General features: G+C 43.7%; 1 protein-coding gene and 1 non-coding gene across 10 annotated transcripts in view; one reads left to right on the top strand and one right to left on the bottom strand.

The window, feature by feature from the left end:
- The window catches only part of CAP (Cbl-associated protein), a 407,290-nt gene that overhangs the window by 199,619 nt on the left and 188,328 nt on the right, over positions 1-19,343 (top strand). For all 9 annotated transcript variants that reach the window (XM_071583869.1, XM_071583868.1, XM_071583873.1 and 6 more), the window contains one exon: positions 11,384-11,487. In XM_071583869.1, coding sequence (XP_071439970.1) covers positions 11,384-11,487 — 104 coding nt within the window. The remainder of the gene's footprint in view (positions 1-11,383; positions 11,488-19,343) is intronic.
- On the bottom strand, positions 16,683-16,764 carry TRNAS-UGA (transfer RNA serine (anticodon UGA)). Its single transcript has one exon. It is a non-coding gene; the product is annotated as a tRNA-Ser (tRNA).

Genomic DNA, 19,343 nt, shown 5'->3' with positions numbered 1-19,343 from the left:
ACAGGACCTCGTGCCTCCCATGACTCCTGGGAATGTCATGGGAGAAGATGTTGAATAATACTGGCCCGAGAACCGAACCCTGGGGGACACCAGCGGAGATCCGGTGCACCCCAGAGAACGAGTCAGACCAGGAAACGACGAAGGTCCTGTCTCTTAGGTAGGAGCGGATCACCTCGATGATCCACGTCGGGAAGTGGAGTCTCCGCATCTTCAACAGCAGTGCCTGGTGCCAGACGCGGTCAAACGCCTTGCTGACGTCGAAAAATGCGCCTGCCACCGACATCTTCCTGTTGAAGGCGTCCGTGATGAAGTCCGTGGTTCTCACCAGCTGATGGACCGTGGAATGCCGCTCGCGGAAGCCGAACTGCTCATCCGGGAGGATGTCAGCCTCTCGGACGAAACCTACTATCGGCTCCAGCAGAAGTCTCTCGTACATCTTCCCGAATCCGTCGAGTAGAGAAATGGGCCGGAAGTCTCCGGGTCCCACCTCCGTCCTCGACGTCTTCGGGAGACATATGATCCTCGCTCTCTTCCATGTGGTCGGGAAATAGGAAATCCTGACGCAGCCGTTGTAGATGCTGGTCAGGTACGCCACCGCTGCATTCGGAAGTTCCCGGATGACGATATTGGGTATATCGTCATTTCCCGGGGCTTTCCTCTTGCGTAAGCAGCGTATCGTGCCCAGAACGTCCTCCTTCCGGAACTGGGGAGCAGCCTTAGCATCTTCAGGGGCAGCATTCACCGCTTCCTCCGACACCGCGATCTCCTCCTCGATGGCCGCCGAATCCGCGTTCCCGGGGTTAGGACTGAAGGTGCCCTCGAGATAGGTCGCAAGCATTTCTGCCTTCGCCCCGGGAGATGTCGCCACCTCATCACCGCAGAATACGATGGGGTCCAGTCGCTGGCTTCCTCGCAGCTTCCTGCAGATCTTCCAGATCTCTTCCATGTCCTCCGCGCCATCCTCCCGCAAGAGATCTTCCCGTAGGTGCGCCTCCCAGTTGTCCGAGCGGACTTCCTGGAGGGCGCAGCGGACTTCCCGGTCAAGCGCATGTAGCTGCTGCCGAAGGTCGTCGGTCCTGTACCGCTGCCAGCGCCTGCGGATGTTATTCCGGCGCGTGATGAGTCCGCGAACCGGGGGAGGAAGCGGCACACGCAAGTAGTACGAGCGCCTCTCCCTTCTAGGAATCGCAGCCTCAATGGCAGCGGTGATGGTAGCAGTGAGATGACCGACCATTTGGTCTGCCATCTCCTCCGATGTTGGTGGAGTCAGTTCCCTCGGCAGCTTACCAGCGATGAGCCCTCGGAAGGTCTTCCAGTCCGCGGCACGAAGGTCAAGTTGAGATCTGGCTGGAATCACTGGAACTCTGGTCCCCAGCAGCAGGATGGTCGGGTTATGATCCGACGACAGTTCAACACACGAGTGCATACTGAGAGACGTCCGGACACCACGTGAGATTGCAATGTCAAGGACGTCTCCAAGCTGGTGCGTCGCCGTCGCCGGGCCAATCACCGTTAGTCCCTCGTCGTCTGCAAGCTCGCGGAGGGCTTGTCCTCTCGTGTTGAGAGACCTTGAATTCCAGGTGGGGTGCTTGGCGTTGAGGTCTCCCAGAATGATGGCCGGGCTGCCGTTTCCTAGTAGGTCCAGGATGAGATCCGGGTCCCAGGGCTTCCCTGGCGGGAAGTATAGGGAAGATATCCGGAGCCATCCTCCCCGCGTCCGGACGTCCACCGAGACAGCCTCCGCGTTCCGATGAGTGATCATTCGGCACGCTCGGTGTTCAATGTTATTCCGGACGAGGATGGCCGCACCTCCTGATGTTCGACCACCCTGGCGCTGAAGTTCCCGATCAGACCTGAAGATGGTCCAGCCGGGGAGTCTCCATGCGTCGGACGGACGGAGATGCGTCTCATTGATGGCTGCAACGGCAGCATTCTTGTCCTGGAGGAACGCCCGAAGTTCTTCACGACGGCGAAGAATGCCGTTGGCGTTCCACTGGACGAGCACTAGAGGGTCTCTACCCATGACTGGGTGAAGAAACCGATCTTGCGCTCGCCAGTTCCTCCAGGAGTGAGAGGAGCAGGAGCCCTTGCTTGCTGCTGATGTACCGCCTCAGAGTCTTGGAGATCGTCGCAACTGTCACCCAAAGCTCCTGGTCCTCCTGCAGAGCAATGGAGGCGACGGGAGCGACAGCCGCGGAAGCAATCTCTGGGTCACGGGGAGCGTTGGTCCTGACAAGGGCCGTCCTTGCCTGGTCCGGGGGTGCGTCGGTCGGCGGTGTTTTGGCTGGCTTTTCCGCTGCAGCTTCCTCCTTCTTCTCCGCAGGAGCTAGAAGGGAGTTCTTCTTCTTCTTTTTGGAAGACTTAGAGGGCACAGGCTTGGCGGCGCCTGCTGGCGTCGACGTTCCCCGGTCCTCTGCCGTACTCTCCTTCTCCATTGTCCCCGGAAGGACTTCCCCTTTGACTTTCGGGGCCGAGGTTGACAAGTCCTCGGTCCTCTCTGTGCTCGGGGGAGGGGAAGAGATCTGGTACCGGGCGTTTGTCGCCGTGTCTATCTCCATTTGGTCCTGAGAAGGGCCTTTTAAGATCATGGCGAAGGATTTTCCCCCCTCCACTTTCTTCGCTGCAGCCCTTGCCGGCACAGGTTTCTTCGCCGGCTTCCCAGCAGCCGGAGCAACCTTTCTTTTCGCGTCGCCGTTTTCCTTGTGGCGGCGGAAGGCCTCCATCACCACAGGACAGCGTCGAGCAACAGCAGCGTGGTCACCTCCGCAGTTTGCGCAGATGGCTGCGTCAGTCCTCCCCCTGGAGCACTCCTCCACTCGATGGGCTCCAGCACACCGAAGGCACCTGGTGGCGCAGCGACATGCAAGGGAAATGTGCCCGAAGCGCATGCAGTTATTGCACTGCAACGGGCCACCTCCCCCACGGCACTGTTCCACCGTGACGAAGCAGTAGTGCAGCTTTCGGATGTCCCTTGGCTGCACTGCTCTCGGCGTCCTCACGACATTCGCCACGAGGCGATCAATGGGGACCGGTTTCCCAGCCTCCATGACCGTCAGGCGACGAAGGCTTCTGACGACGTAGCCAAGTGACTGAAGGGCCGCAGTCACCTTGTCATCGCTGACCCACCGAGATACGCCCTTGATGAAAAGCTTCACCCCGGGAATTCTCTCGATGGGCTGAGTGTGGTATTGGATCCTCAAGGAATCCAGTACCGCAGTCGCCTTTCGGTGACCCTCAATGGTCTCGGTGACGAGTCGGATGGAAGATCGCCTGACCTCCAATCCAAACTCGTCCCCGAGTTCCTTTTCCAGTCGCTCGATGAGCCCCTGGACGTCCGTGACGCCATACAGCACAATGGGAGGCGTCTTCCTTTTTGTCACCGTTGGTGCTCCTTCGGTGGCAGCAGGCCTCGGGATGGCGTCGTCCGTAGGGGTTGACGTCTTCTTCTTCTTTTTCTTTGAGCCGACGACGGTAAAACCGTCGCCCGACTCGTCGCCCGAATCCAGGGCTCGGGCAGCTCCCTCCTCATCACCTGGGAGCGCCGAAGACGAAGTTGGTTGCGAGGAAACCGGCAGCACCGTTTTTCTCGCTTCCTTCTTCCTCTTGGCGGTCTTGCGACCTTGCTGGTCGTCAACTCCAGTTTGGTCCTGAAAAGGGCCGCTGGAGCTATCCTGTGTCACCGTTGGTGCTGGATCTGTTTTTGTGGCAGGTACGTTGCCAGCGGTCTCCTTTGGTTTCGCCGTCCACGGGATCGGGGAAGCCGACGCTGGCGCCGACTCCCCTCTCCCGAACACACGACGAAGGTCCTCAGGAGACACAATTCCAGACGACGACGTCCTGTCGCCAGTTGATGCTGTACGGCGATGCCCCTTCGTCCTCTCCTGAGGCAACGCGAGCGCTGAGTCGGCCTTAACTGCACGAGGCATAGCGGGCTCTCTCTTGGGATGCTCCTCTTTTGTTTACAATATAATACGAGTTTTTTAACGGTATATCTTTAAGAGATTATGGTAGATCCCATTCTACTAAACCATTCATGATGGTGCAACTGGACAGCATTTCACAAGCAATGCGGCTCACGATATATGCTTAAATTAAGGTTTAATGTCTAAGTGTCCTCGTATCATCTTCCATTAGAATAGAGGAGAAGATATACTCCACGGCCGAGGCAAAGTGATGATCATAAGTGGCGCCCTCTTGAGGTCGAGGGATCGCGCCGCCGTCGGCCCAGAGAGGAACTACCTCCGCGGGTACCGTCAGATCCGGGGAGTTATGGGTGAAGGAGTGGGATGAGGGAGTAGGGGTGGCTTGAGTTGGCAAGTATGGAGGGAGGGAGGAGGTAACGGGAGAAGGGATCCAGGAAGGGCGGAGGGTTAGGATACTGAGAAGGGTTTGATGGAAAGAGAAGGAATGAAGGATGACGTCTAGCGGAAACGTAAATCAGTTAAAAGTTTTCGATCGGAATTTTCCGACTCATTTCACGCGATAGCGGGACATAAATCGAAATACGTCCCATTTAACACTGGACGTGGGAGCCCTCTACCTCCTTCCACCAACTTTGCCGTATTATCCCGGAAGATGGTGCTCTTCCCTTTAGGCTGACGATTTTCGGCCCCAAGGAACCCGCAACGGGCCGAATGAATGTCAAACCCGCACGCAACGAAGCGATTGATTGGATTTAGGCAGGCCGACCCACGACCGAGACGTCACGCTCTTCAGTAATGTAAACACCGAGCTGACCGAGAAAAGTTTTGGTTCCTTCGAGTGACTGCAAAGAAATAAATGCCAGTCTTCGTATGATGGTAAACAGCGCCGTTTTTTTGCCCTCTTCAAGCCTGAATTATTATTAAAGTTTTATTTGATCATGAGTCAACCCAAAAGTATACCTTTCGGAAGTCTCTTTATGTCTGCATCTTCAATCTAACGCCGGCGGGGTGGTGATGGTGACCGGCATCTTGTCTTCGATCCCGGTGGAAAAAGCAATTGCCGACAATAGTATATTGCATCACGAGTTATCCTGCAAAATATATATTAAATATAATACTTTCTCATTGCTCGAGAGCAAATGAAATGGCCAGTAATGCGCATTATTTTGCGAAATGATGTTTTTTGTTCCCGTAAAAATTAACATAACGAATACTCATCGTAGTCAGTGGGACAAAAGGTGTTATTCAAATACAGTATCAATATATATTTGTAAAATTGATGCTAAATAAATTGCCTCTCTGTCACATTCAGTGTGTTTATTAAATGCGTTCACTTTTACTGGGTTGTTACTTTTAAAACTCTAATTGACTTTGGCCATGATGTAATGAAAAACTAAATTTGTGTTTCTTCAGTATTTTATTTATATACATCCTGTGTTAAGGCGTTCATTACCATCATCATGAGCCTAATGATGACGTTGAACGGCGAAATCTGGATCGTTGATAAATAAAATAATGTGGATTCACTAAATTATAGTTTTTCATTACATATGATTCGATTCCACTAAGTTGCGCCCAAAACTAACACATTTTCCATAATGCTTTTTATTTTATTAAAAGTGAATTATATCATCAGATGCGTTAGAGACGGTCGATTAAATGCATTAGCGCTCATTAACATGATTCCTCTTTTTTTATGACAAGGACTTGACCTTACTCCCAATCCCTACATTTTAAATTGTTTGTCAGGCGCTAAAATGAAATGTATCACAAGTATTAGAAAGAATGAAAAGTTAAGTCACTTTTTACTGTGGTACTAAGATCCCATTTTATTTTTGGACCCAATTTTATAAGCGGTATAGATTTAGAGGGAAAAAAGCACTTTATGCATGGATACAAAAGCAGAGGAATACTTTTAACAAGGCTTTTTACTATAATTATATTTATTTCAATAGTCGTGTTCCTCATTTATTCATTAATTTGATTGCTTCATTAGAATGTTGTACAATATTGTGTCTTTTAATCGAAGCCTCCTTTATTACGTTCTAATATTAAAGAATTCTTTTGTTTCCACTAACTGTTAAAGGGAAATTGTATAGTTAACTGGAAAAAACATTATTCTATCGTACAAGAATGATCACTCCCTCGGTTCGTATTTTTCTTGAACTGTACTAATTGGGAATCTTATAGAAAATAGATTAATATTACCGCTTTATTAGTAGTTAGCGCCTTTGTAATACCAGATGGTGACCTCTCATAAATGTGAGTCTATTTATTAAGAAGATCTTTTATATACTACCTTGATCAAAAATTTCCCGGAATTTATTCAGAAAATTAAAAATACAAGTTTATTCATCTAAATCTATATTGTCCCCTTCAAAGTAATCCCCATCGACTGCAACACACTTATGCCAGCGCTTGATCCAATCCTCGAAACATTTTTTATATTCGGTTTTCGGTATGTCCATCAGTGCTTCCTGCGATTTTTCCATTACTTCCTCTCGGCTGCTAAAACGCGTTCCCCGTAATGGTTTTTTAACTCGATTGAACAGAAAGAAGTCACAGGGAGCCAAATCAGGTGAATTCGGTGGCTGTTGGATGGTATTTGTTGTATTTTTCGTCAAAAAATTACGAATAATGATAGCACTGTGCGACGGTGCGTTATCATGGTGCAAAATCCACGAGTTTTCTGCCCACATTTCTGGTCTCTTTCGGCGAATTGCTTCACGCAAACGTCTCATAACGCCCAAATAATACTCTTTGTTTACTGTCTGGCCTTCTGGCAAAAATTCATGATGCACTACACCGTTGTAATCCATGAAAACCGTCAGCATTGCCTTCTTTTTTGACTGAAAACGACGTGGTTCTTTTGGTCTCGGCTCATTTGGTGAACGCCATTCACTTGCCTGATGTCTGGATTGCGTGTCGTACTCATAAACCCACGTCTCGTCTCCAGTAATGATCCTTTTGATGAATGTGGGATCGGATTCAGCCTCGCAAATCATGTCTTTTGCGACGTCAACACGGTCTCTTTTTTGCATGAAATTGAGGTCTTTTGGCATGCTACACGACGGAAACCCAAATCATTAACCACAATGTCTTGGGCGGATCCATAGGCAATGTTCAAGTCCTCCGCTATTTCTCTGATGGTTAATTTGCGGTTATTGACCAACATTTCTTTTACTTTATCAATTTTTTCACCGACTTTCGATGTCGATGGTCTGCCACTGCGTTCATCATCTTCGATTGACTCACGACCACTTTTGAACCGCTCGTGCCACTGGTAAACGACCGTTTTTTTTAGAGAATCGTTGCCGAAACACTTTTCCAACATTTCCAACGTCCGTGCGCCACTAAATCCGTTTTTTACGCAAAATTTAATACAAGTTCGTTGTTGCAAATTTAAATCCATTTCTGCAATTGTAAAAAATCGCCAACACACACAGAGATAGATGTACTCTTGGCTACGTAACTTTTGCAAATGTCAAGTTATGACACTAAGATTTAAAGGGAATATCAACAACAGATGTACCAATTTAACAAAAAAAAAACAGAACTCAAATCGGAACGATGGGAGCGCCACACGGTGGTTATTCCGGGAACTTTTTGATCAAGGTAGTAAGACGCTATTGCCTGGGAATCTTTTACTCCTTACGATTATGTTTCACGCACCACTCTCGCGAATTACGAGGGTCATCCGGAAAGTAGTACCCGTTCGTGCCGCATGAAGTGCTGACGACGCGAGTAGCCGCTGGACGAGGTCAGTTAGCTTCAGTGGCTTGTCTGCCTTCTCTGAGCCAAGTTGCGTGACGCTAGCATTGCCTGTGTTGTTTCTGTGATTGTTTACAATGTTTAAAAAAATTGAGAACGCCGCCAGTTGTGAAGTGAGGGCAGTGATTAAATTCCTCAATGCAAGAAACGTTCGCCCATGTGATATTCATCGCCAATTAAAGGAGGTGTATGGAGACAATGTAATGGACGAGTCGTCTGTTCGGCGGTGGTGTCGCAACTTCAACATGGGGAGGGGGAACACACACGACGATGAGCGTTCGGAGAGACCGTCTGTCATTACAGACCAACTGGTGAGCTCAGTTGACGAATTCGTGAGGAACGATCGGCGCGTCACAATTGATGACATCTGTGAGCATTTTCCCAATGTTTCTCGAACAATTGTTCATGAAATTGTTAAACACCATCTGCATTATGCAAAAATTTGTGCAAGATGGGTCCCTCGCGTATCTCAATGAGCTGGCGGCGAAGGACTATGCAGCAGGAATACAGAAACTTGTCACACGTTATGACAAATGCCTTAATTTGCTTGGAGATTATGTTGAGAAGTAGTTTAAAGTATCCTCTTTCAAATAAAATTTTTTATGTTTGTTAATATTTACTTTTGTGTCTTTATTTCACGAACGGGTACTACTTTCCGGATGACCCTCGTACATGAGCTTACCACTGGGGTACTCATAGCTCAGATTTCACATTTCATTAACTATTTTTCAGATATTTGCTGGGTAGGGTTCAGTAAGGAGACTGAAAAGCCATGGAGCTCAACCATGACATCTACATATTTCAACGTTGACTGTGGTCAACGACAGGCATACTACTAACCTTCGACTGTATCTCTGATCATCTTCGATCATCTCTGATGATCTATCGTGTTCATGACTAATGAAGTGGCTAAAGTAGTTGGTTTGAGCACTGTAAATAATAAGTCACGTGGAGTACCAGTCATTACCTGTTGATGCATCCCTGCTTCGAAACCTGGGTGTTAATTAAGGTGCTTTTGTCCAACGGAAAATTGAATTTTTTGTTTTTTATTATTGCCAAACATGGACGCAGAGCATTTTGACTGGCATTGGAAAGCTGAAGACTGTGATAGAGGGGAGGACGTTAGTCAAGCGAGGTAGAGGTAGGAAAAGGATGAGGATGTTGGATGGAACAAAGGGAGGTAAAATGCATGTGAAATCGATGAACAGTTTAATGTACTGTGAGGTTTTCTCTTTTTAAAAGCCCCAAAATTTCAGAGTTTAAGAGGACGCCTAGAAAGCTTAAGTGGCTAAAGCCCTCGACCGGATATTGAGGGATCTGGGTTCGAATCCCAGTCAAGGCGAATTCTTTTTACACCCTGAAATTGTTGCACTGAAATGCACATTAGCGGATGACTCCGTTAAAAGTTACTGTTGCGGCATCTCCCGCAGTTTCTTTAGAATTAGGTTTTATATTTTTGGACAAGGCTGAGATATGCAAGAGTGTATCGTCTGAGTCCATTCTAAACACATCCACAAAGGTAGACTAACAAATTATATTAGTCTATAAACTCTTTGATTTGAATCGTCCGAATTAGTGGTAGTAATATTTCTTCCGGGGGTAATTTGTACGTGAGGTGTGATTTAGGAAAAAGGAAGGTTTTTGCGTTTGGTGGGAAGGATGAAGAGAAACCTGGCGTTGTTACTTTTCTATTGCCATTGATGAAAAGCGCTAGAAGTTCACCATTCATCCGTAGGGAGGCGTGCTGTATTTGAAGGTCTTCGCTTACGACAACCGAATGGGGATCGGAGTATCACCTGAAACTCCACTGACGCTAGAAATAGAACCCGGATCATTGGTGTGGGAAGCCATGACGTTACCATAGATAAACCTTAGTCTATTACTGGTTGTTGAAAGTATTTGATTAAGGTTCCCACAAGTTTCCATCCCCTTATGATATTTACGTGGATTGCGTTCGGTGTGTTGTGTATATACGAGGGTCACCCTATGCTAAATGCTAAATTGCATGCATATACTCTCACCGAAATATTCTTAAAAGAGTGCCCATATGGCGCAGCCGGCCAAGGGAGATCAAATAAAGGCCGTATCTGGCACCCTGTTGTTAGCCAAATGTTGAGACGGCAAATTCGGTAACAGGCGAGCTTCCACAGTCTTTCATATATGTGCTTATCCATGCGTTCTTTGTTTGAATAGATGTTTGTATTTTTTTGGGTGAGGTTTTTTTCTAAGATCTCAGGTTCGGGCCTCACCGAGTGAATTGAAGTTATCTGCTGATCTACATATATGTTATTTCATATATATGAGTGTTAGAAGCGCAAGCGTTTGGAAATGTTAACTTTGAGCAGCTGAAACTACTTTGACCTATTACTCCTAACTGCTAACACTGAAATAAGCATGGGGAAAGGAGTGCTATTTTTTTGAGAAACATAGGAAATTCTCAACTTTATCACCTGATATTCGCTTGTACATAATCCTTTATTCGATCCTTTGCATTTTGATTTCGATGCTTCTTCTAAAGGGAATAGCTGAGTTTTATCACTTTTCCAATATATCATCACAAATAAGTTTTAGACTTTAAGTAGAGGCATTGAAGAATAAAATTAACTATCTTTGGAGTTCTTGAGCTATTTTGTTTAAAGATCAAATACTTTAATTGTGCACTTTGACCTTCTGCTCCAGTTGAATGTCAACCAAACCTTAACCTTCAATCTGATGTTAGTTTAATAGATGAGGAGGTCATTGAGATTGATAAAGATAAATTTTCCAGTATTATTGTTGATAGTAGTTATAACTTGAACCTGCTGATTTTAACGCAAAGCATGCGATAGTATTTTTTATGACGTTTGGTATTTGTATCGTTTTGTTCCCTTTATATCTTGAAATTGCTGTACCGTTACTGTTAATGTCTTAATATTGGGAAAATACTTTTTTGTTAATGGCTAATGTTGTCTAGGAACCCTCTAGTTAGAATATAACACTTAAATTAATTAAAAACCACGCCCCGAAGGCATACTAAAACTTGAAAGAAAATATTTTGGGCGTTAATCAAAGGCTGGGTAATTTACTTCAGATTTTTACGTACGATTGTAATACGAATTGGGGCACAAAAATGCGTCTTTTGTAGTTTGAGTTTAAATTATAATGTGTGTTATTACTCCTTAATTTACTCTGTGACGCAGCCATGTAATTATTAAATAAACTGCTTCGTACAGAAGTATCAGATAGCTCACAAAAGCGTGGAGACAATGAGGAGAGAGTTCACTGACACTTCTCCAAATAAAAACAGTAGCCGTTCAAGCGCAGCGTCATTTCCTTAATAACCGAATTTTTCTTTTATCCACTGCTACCAAACTGATTCTATTCACATGAAAAAACAAGCAGTTTCTCTGATTTAAGATCGTAATTTTAAAAAGTGCTCTGTTTAATGTGAAAGCTTGCCTTGTAATTCAAACTTTCTGCTAAAAATGCCTTTGAATTGTCGTGTTTACATAGTGCACTCATTGTTTTCAGGTTTTAACTATCTTGGAGTCAGGTGCAAACATGACTCTAAGGTGGACATCAAAGTCAGATGTAAAAAACGAAGACTCATTTCATGCCACGAGTGTAAAAATCAAGATCTTGTACTCACTCGTCATTTTTTATTCCTCTGAATTCTACGAGTCTGAATGTGCCTCTTTTTGTTATTTCAGAGACTGCGGGGGATCTCCCAAGCGAAGGAGTTATAAGATGGCAACATCCCAGTCGTCGTCAGCGTCTATTCAGAGTGAATTGTGCCGAAATGATACTGGTAAACGTAAGTGCTAACTTTTCAATCTCACAACCGCATAATATCCAATATTTATCGAGAGATATGTATCGACATCATCGATATAAGGAGCCATATAATAACATGTATGTGACATGAGGGGTATTTATTCAACGCCTGATTTGATAGTCGAGGGAAGAGCTTGCTTCGCACTAATCCTTTCAGTGCTTCAAGAATAATTAAGATTTCAGTCGGATTTTAGTGCTAGTTCGTAAACAGCAAAGTATTTTTATTTTAATGATGAAATAAAATAGCCTACATTGGTACCAATTCAGCTTCCAGAGCAGAATACCACAAAGTATAACGTATCCAAGCAAACCAAGAGGTTAATCAAAACGATGCAAAAAATCCAGGAAATTATTTGGAGAAATATTTGGGGGAAATATGGCATATGTTTCAGCTTTCTGTTGTTTCAAAGAGGGACGGTGGACGGGACAGTCGATTTAATTTTCAAGTCCAATCCGTTTTTTTAATGCTTGTTCCATCATTTAATTTAATAGTATCTACTTATTAGAAGTATTTAAATGAGCTGATGTTTCTATTAAATGGAGTGAAAATGTTAACATTTCTTTGCATTGCACGGTTTCGATACGATCCTTAGTAGTTTTGAACATTAACTATTTGAATTCGACTTCTTTTTGCAGGAATTACATTTTGATGAAATAGAGCACAGAAAATTTGCGCCAAAGAACTCACCAAACCGTTTTTTGATTGTATTCCTGTATTATTGATGTGGTAAAGGGTGTTATTGAAACTTATGTTCTCTCTGACTACTCTATTCTATCTCACTCATTTTTTTTGCCATTGCCATTTCAAAAATTCATTGTTCGTCATATTCTTCCTCGGAAAATCGCATTGTCGCTTTTCACTACATATAACATCTCAATTTATGATTGCAGCATGCCATCGCTATGGAATAAATGTAAAAATTTAACTGGTAAGATTTGAAAATTCCGATTTGGTTAATCTGATGTACTCTATACTAGCTTAAAGCTGTTGGGAATTCTTGGGCAATTCTAGCTTTCATTTCGGAAATATATACAGGGCGATAGTTCTTCGGTGATTGAGCACTAAAAGGTAAAATAGTGATACTGTGGACTACGATTTATAATCCCGACATAATGAACTTTGGTAAAATTGTAATCTTGCATGAGGATAATTGGGATTTCATTATTTCGCTCTAATACTGATAGGAAAAGCCTCAATTTTATTGTATCATGGTTGAGTTTCGGCTACGCCTTCAATAAAAAGGAGATTAAACAGTAAATTGACCCCATAGAGTTTTAAGGTCTGAATGGGAAGGCATTGAGGCTGGAACACAATGAACGTTTGAAGCGAGTTTACTTCGCGGAATTGCTTTGTTTAATTGGCTCGGATGGGCTAACAACGCGAACCATATCGAAATGTGTGGCGCTTCGTCTATTTTTTTATTTACCATTGTTGCGTCAGAGTGGCGCATGCGTATCAACTTATCCTTGGATTTATTTTGTCCTTCGCCTTCCTAACCTTTTTGCCGCGTCCCTAACTTTCCCACGCTCGCCACTAGAGGCCACCTCACCCCCACTTCGCATCATCCTGGACCTTAACACTCTTCGACTTCCTGCAGTCCTCTTTGAGATCAAGTTTTGGTGAAGAAATCTTGATTACTTTCGCGTTATAATGTCAAAGGTAACAATCCGATAAATATCTTTCGATTCTACAGAAGAAAAGCTTTAATTATAACTGAAGGTTGAATGAAGTCTATCAAAAAACATTTATGTTCTCAGTAGCATCATAACTCAATAAGATGATGTATGGTGCATTCAATTCTCAGCGTTAATATAAAGGGGATTCCGAATTTCCCGTTTCCTATACATTTAATTTTCATTATTAATTCATTTTTCACGAAATGTACAGAAAAAATATTACTCTTATTACTAGAGGCTGTAATATTTTTTTTATTTCGGAGGCTGCCCAAATTTTACAAGTAGTCCTCGTAATTTTCAGAGTTACAGTGATGTTCCTGTATGATGGAACCAACATTAACAATATCTTTAAATGAGTTGATTTAGTTATTTGGACTGGATTGGTCATTACTTTTAAATATTTTACTTCATGCCTGATTCAAAGTACAGGGTTCGTCCGGAAAATAAGTGTACTGAGCTCAGGAAAAAAAAATTATTACACTTTTACATATCTTAAGCTAATATTCGTCCAAATAGGTCCCTTGTGAGTCGATACACTTGTTCCAGCGGCGTTCCCATTCCTGGAACGCTCCCGCGAAGGCATCATCGGGAACCTCTCGAAGACACGTCGTCACGGCCTCTTTGACGGCGTCCAAAGTCCCGTATCGCGTTCCTTTCAAACTCCTCTTTATCTTCGGGAACAGAAAGAAGTCCGGTGGTGCCATACATCATTTCATGATCATTTTTGCAGTGATCCGCTAGTTGTGTCGCGATTTCCAAACGGTTGAGTCTTTGATCATCACTGAGCACTTTCGGCACCAACTTTGCACAAATTTTTCGCATCTGTAATTGCTCCCTAATAATCTCGTGCACTATTGTTTTTGGCACATTACACTGCTCTGCTATCATCCGAACACTAAGACGACGATCAGAGTTCAGTACATCGCGAACTTTTCCCACATTTTCGTCGGTGAGTGTCGTTGATGGGCGTCCAGGCCGTGGTTCGTCGTCGACCTCTTCTCTGCCCTCCACGAACATCTTGTGCCACCGAAAGATCATGTTTCTGGACATGGCTGACTCCCCGTAAGCCTGGTTAATCATGCCGACAGTTTCGGTAGACGATTTCCCAAGCTTTACCGCACATTTGATGGAATAACGCTGCTCCAAAAACTTCGGCATCGCGTTCCGTGACGTGGGTCGAGCGTGGAGGTTCGCGTTAACAGAGCTCCTCACTACACCACAGCTCAGAGCCGCCTGCCTTTTTCAGCGTCGCTTGCCAACATACCCCCCTCCAATCGCAGCCCGTCAGAGCGGTGCTGGGCGCGCCTGGAGCGGCGGGAAAAAATCAGTACACTTATTTTCCGGACGAACCCTGTAAATGAAGAATACAAATGCTAGGAAGGAAGAGTAAAACGGGTGGAAAAGAAAGCAATCGAGGAAGTATAAACATGGCAGAGATGGAAGGAGGGTTGTTTGGAGATCCGAAGGCGCCAAGAAAATGGGATATAAAGCGTTTTAATTGGTAATAGGATGATGGATACTGTGGCAGAAGAGAGAATGGTTGGCTGAAGTGGCAGGGGGAGGAAAAGAGTGACGTGTTGGATAGAAGTTAGACAGAAAGTAAGGGAAATTGAAGAAGTTTTTATTGTAGTGTAGGACATCAGGTTACGTCCTTTAAAGGCGAGGCATTGAAAGGTGACGTTTGTTAATCTGTGCCTATCCAAAACCTTATAAAGAAACGCTTATAAAAAGTCATGCATATAAACTGAAAATTTCATTTCTATCGTGTATGAAAACTATTGCGACACTATCTCATTGGAAAAATTAAGTCTTATACCCTAGAGTTGACATCATTTGGAATTTTACTAGTGTAATTCAGAAAATCCATTTTGATCGAATTGAATGCCAAACCGCTATGCTGGAATGTCAAACCTCGATTACATATTGAACTGTAACAATCACCAATGCAATTCCAGAGGTAGAAATGCTGAATCCACCTGGAACAATGATTGGGTAATGGGTACATTATTAATATTTATGGATATGAGAAGGTACCTTGTAGATTTTACCATTGAGGTATCAAAGCCGATACATTTGAACTTATTATCAATATTCAAATTGATTAATTGCAAAGCATTTGTTGGAAACAATCGAGTTTTCTTGGATGGTGATGAGGACAGTGGATATTCCATCCAAGTATTGAACACAACTATGGTCGATAGTGGACTTGTGTAGGAGTATATGTGATAATCTAAATTGTACTCCTGTATGATTCCACTCCTGAGTAAAATGGAGGCAGTACTCATTTTACTGTAGGTAACAGGACGCCAATCACATTTCAAAGCATGATTTTTCAAAAAAAGAGCCTCGGAAGAATTTCTCGTTGTTCTTCTATCTACCGCGTGCTGTATAGCTAAGCCACCGGTGGGGTGACCCTTTTCAGCGTTCCGTAAGGTAGATGAGAAGTGGATTCAAGACTATTACACGTGAGGTACACCCTCTTAAGAATGGAACGTCAATGCTTCTCCTCATTAATGATATTTTTTTTGTCCTCAAGAAAAACATAACTACGGGGTGCAATGAGAGGCAGGTTTTTCTGCTTAGTCAATGCTTTCCTCCTCCCCCCTCTCTGTGCGTATTTCTCTCCCGTTCCCTCTCCTCCTTTGCGCGGAACTTAATTGCTCCCCTTCCCGCCTTCCTCATCTCTTTTCGTCCTCCTCTCTCTCACCCTCTAACGCCAACTTCAGCTCCTCACCCCCGACATCCCTTACTCCCCCACTTCCCTGACGTCACCCCCGCCCTGCTCCGGAATAGGCCACTTCCGCGACCCGCCTGCCATTGTTGCTTCTTTCGATTGGTGGCGGAGGGGTTAGGGGGCGAGCCGAGGGAGGGGACGGAGCGGGGGGTCGGGAGTGTATGGGCAACAACGTCGCAGTGCCGTTCTCAGCTGCCGCCTCTCTCCTCCACCCTCGGTTCCCACTCACTCCCCTTCCCCTCTTGTGCTCTGTCAGAATCGCCATCATCTGGGGTTACCTCACTCCCATAAAGCCCCAGGTTTCCTTGTGCCCCCCACACTAGTTCTGCTCATCTCCGTCCCGCTTTCTTCAACTCCCAAGGCCGTCCTCATACGCTCTGGATTTGTCACTATTGATTAAAGGACCTTCCAAACGTACTGGATGGGCAAGTCGCACGTGATCAACCTCAAGGGCTCAGGTATCGCGATATCTTAGAATAGCACGTTCTTTAAGGACACCAATAACCACAGAGAATCTGTGGGGGGCGCAGCAGTGTTTTGCAGGGTTAGATTGAGGCTGAAGTGTGTTCTTTGATACTTCGAAGTATTAGCTATAGAGAAGCTACTTCTGATCGCTCGACATTTCAGCCACACTTTATCCTCGCACACTAATTCCATTTGGTCTATTCTAAAGCCCAATTGGCTAAAAAGATAATCCTAAAAAGCTTCTCCCTATATATTTAAGTCCATTTAGTGGGTGAGGAAAATATATAGCGAAAAAAATTCGCTGCGGACAGGATTCGAACCTGCGCGGGCAGTGCCCATTGGATTTCAAGTCCAACTCCTTAACCACTCGGACACCGCAGCTGTGTCAAAGGTGAGGTAAAACAATTCACAATTTGTGAGTAACGCAATTATTGCATACAAATCTGGAAGATCGTTAATCCCATTTGCCTAATTGTATCGCCATTTACTTTATGTTTGAAGGATTATCGCCTCGAGTGCTGCCGCTTTTCTTAAATCGTATCCCTTTTGTATATGTCTCTACTGGTTTTTATTTCATGTAATACTTAAATACATGTTGTTACTAATTTGTCGGTGCCTATTCCTCCAGTTTATCTACGTTCACCATCCAAATATGTCCAAATCCTTTCTTTATCACGGATCCAAAATTAGCCTAGTGCTGTGCATAGAAATATAAACATTTTAATAACGACAATGATCCCAAACTCAAGGTAGAAGAAAACCCACCTAGGCAGGAATCGAATCAGTGGTTTGTTGATTATCAGACAAGGACATTACCCGACCGCTTCCTCATATCACTCATACTATTCTCCCACTCATGGTATCTTTAATTTATCTACGATATTTCAGTCATACTCCCGGTCCACTTTTTGTTGTCTGCTCAGTCCACTACCACTCCACAGTGTCCTTTCCAACTACTTACCTGTTTGACACTTTTTTATTTTTTATGATTTTCATCCATTTCACCGTCTCCATCCCGCTTCATTCTCATATTTTGGAAGCTCTCAAAACCGATGCTATTCAATGAGCGAAGAGAGTTGATTGCGATCTGCCGCTAAGTTGTGGGGCACCATCTCACCAGAGATTCTCTGCAGACGCCACATTCGTTTCTATTTCTCGATGATTTATTATTAGTTATAAAATGCGGAAGATTCACGGCGTATTTGGACGTATTAGAGAACCACATACTGAATTGAAATAGATTGGAGAAATCGTATGCACTTCTCACATGACCCGAAATTGAGAGCCCCTCACCAGAAGAGAAGTGCGAAAGATGTGCGCCTAATATCCTGTTTTCGTGAATGACGTTCTCAAATTATTCTACCTTCTACAGGATTGATCGAGATAAAAGTGTATTACCAGAAGAGGAATGCTCTATAAATACTAATCAGTTTTCTAACTGATTTTAACTGATAATTTTCTTTGTCATTATTTGTTAAATGTGTTAAATAAGTATTTCATTCATAGTGATACATTTGGATTTTATTGCTCGATATAGGGAACACAAACCTTCTTACATTTCTTTATTCAGGGGATAGTTTCTCTTCATCTATTGAATTTAAACTGCAGCATGACTTCATGTTCATAGACAGGCTCGTAATTCGCAAATATTTGCGCACCAATTCGAATCTAAATTCGGATGTATGCTGGCGATTACAGCTAAACGGTGGATGAATAAATAGCACCCTGAAAGGTTTATCCGAAATGCTCGAATGCTGCGTCGAATTTCTGGCCACCTAAGCATCTCCTGGGATAAACTATGACCCTTATGATTTCTTCGAATTAATGAGCAAGTCGGCATCGCGTCGTTTTTACCTCTAGGCTTCATTCACTCTACGCGTCACGCGCCTTCACGAAATAATATTTTCTCGATGCATTCGAGATGCGTGCATTTGTGAAAGAATCTATCCCATTTGTTCTCACTGTAGATTTCTTACCAATTAAAGCACGCGCGCGTGGGGAAAACCATGAATCCGATGTTCGCGTTGACCATCTGAGAGCAGATTCAAACGGAAGCAATCCAATCGGGTCACGGGATAATTAAGGCTATGGTGTGGTGAATGAGGGAGAAGGAAGGAAACAACGGTTACAACGTTCCGCGCTCAAGGCCACAGCCTACGGAAACGAGGCGTTGCGTTTGCTAAAACGTTGACGCCATGGCATATTATGCAGGGAGTATGAGGGTAACTTCGTACTATTTCACAACCCAAAAAGCATCTTTATTACGCTAACACCTATGCCACAATATACAGACAGGAACCCGACCTCTTTATTTACTCATTCCGCTAAGTTCTGCAAGTTTCAGTGAAAAGCGTGAACCTAGAGTGAAAATGCGATCCAATCAAAAATTAAATTTGATGTTGCATACATTTGGGGTTTTGATATATTTTATCTTTCTTCCTGGATTTACCTGAAAAATTTCGATGTTAGATTAGAGAGACGAAAATGACGAAATATTATGAACACTCTTCCACTTCAGGCCCCCGCATCTCGTTGGGCATTTGGAAAATATTTATGTTGACTTTTCCAATATCTCGTTCCTCAATTATGCCATTCCTAAAGCATTCCATTGGATTTTGAAGGAATTCTGTCAAATTAATCTGGAACCTGCCTTCACAATGAAATAAATATAATGTATTATGCTTTTAGATGTTTCCGAAATACTTTGTTATAAAAAAAAATATATATATATATATATATATATATATATACATATATATATATATATATATACATATATATATATATATATATATATATATATATATATATATATATATACATATATATATATATACATATATATATATATATATATATATACATATATATATATATATACATATATATATATATATATATATATACATATATATATATATATATATACATATACATATATATATATACATATACATATA

Source organism: Hetaerina americana, unplaced genomic scaffold (assembly GCF_022747635.1).
Source record: "Hetaerina americana unplaced genomic scaffold, ioHetAmer1.1.p SCAF_15, whole genome shotgun sequence".
Taxonomy (NCBI): Eukaryota; Metazoa; Arthropoda; class Insecta; order Odonata; family Calopterygidae; genus Hetaerina; species Hetaerina americana.
This window is presented reverse-complemented; position numbering and strand designations above follow the sequence as displayed.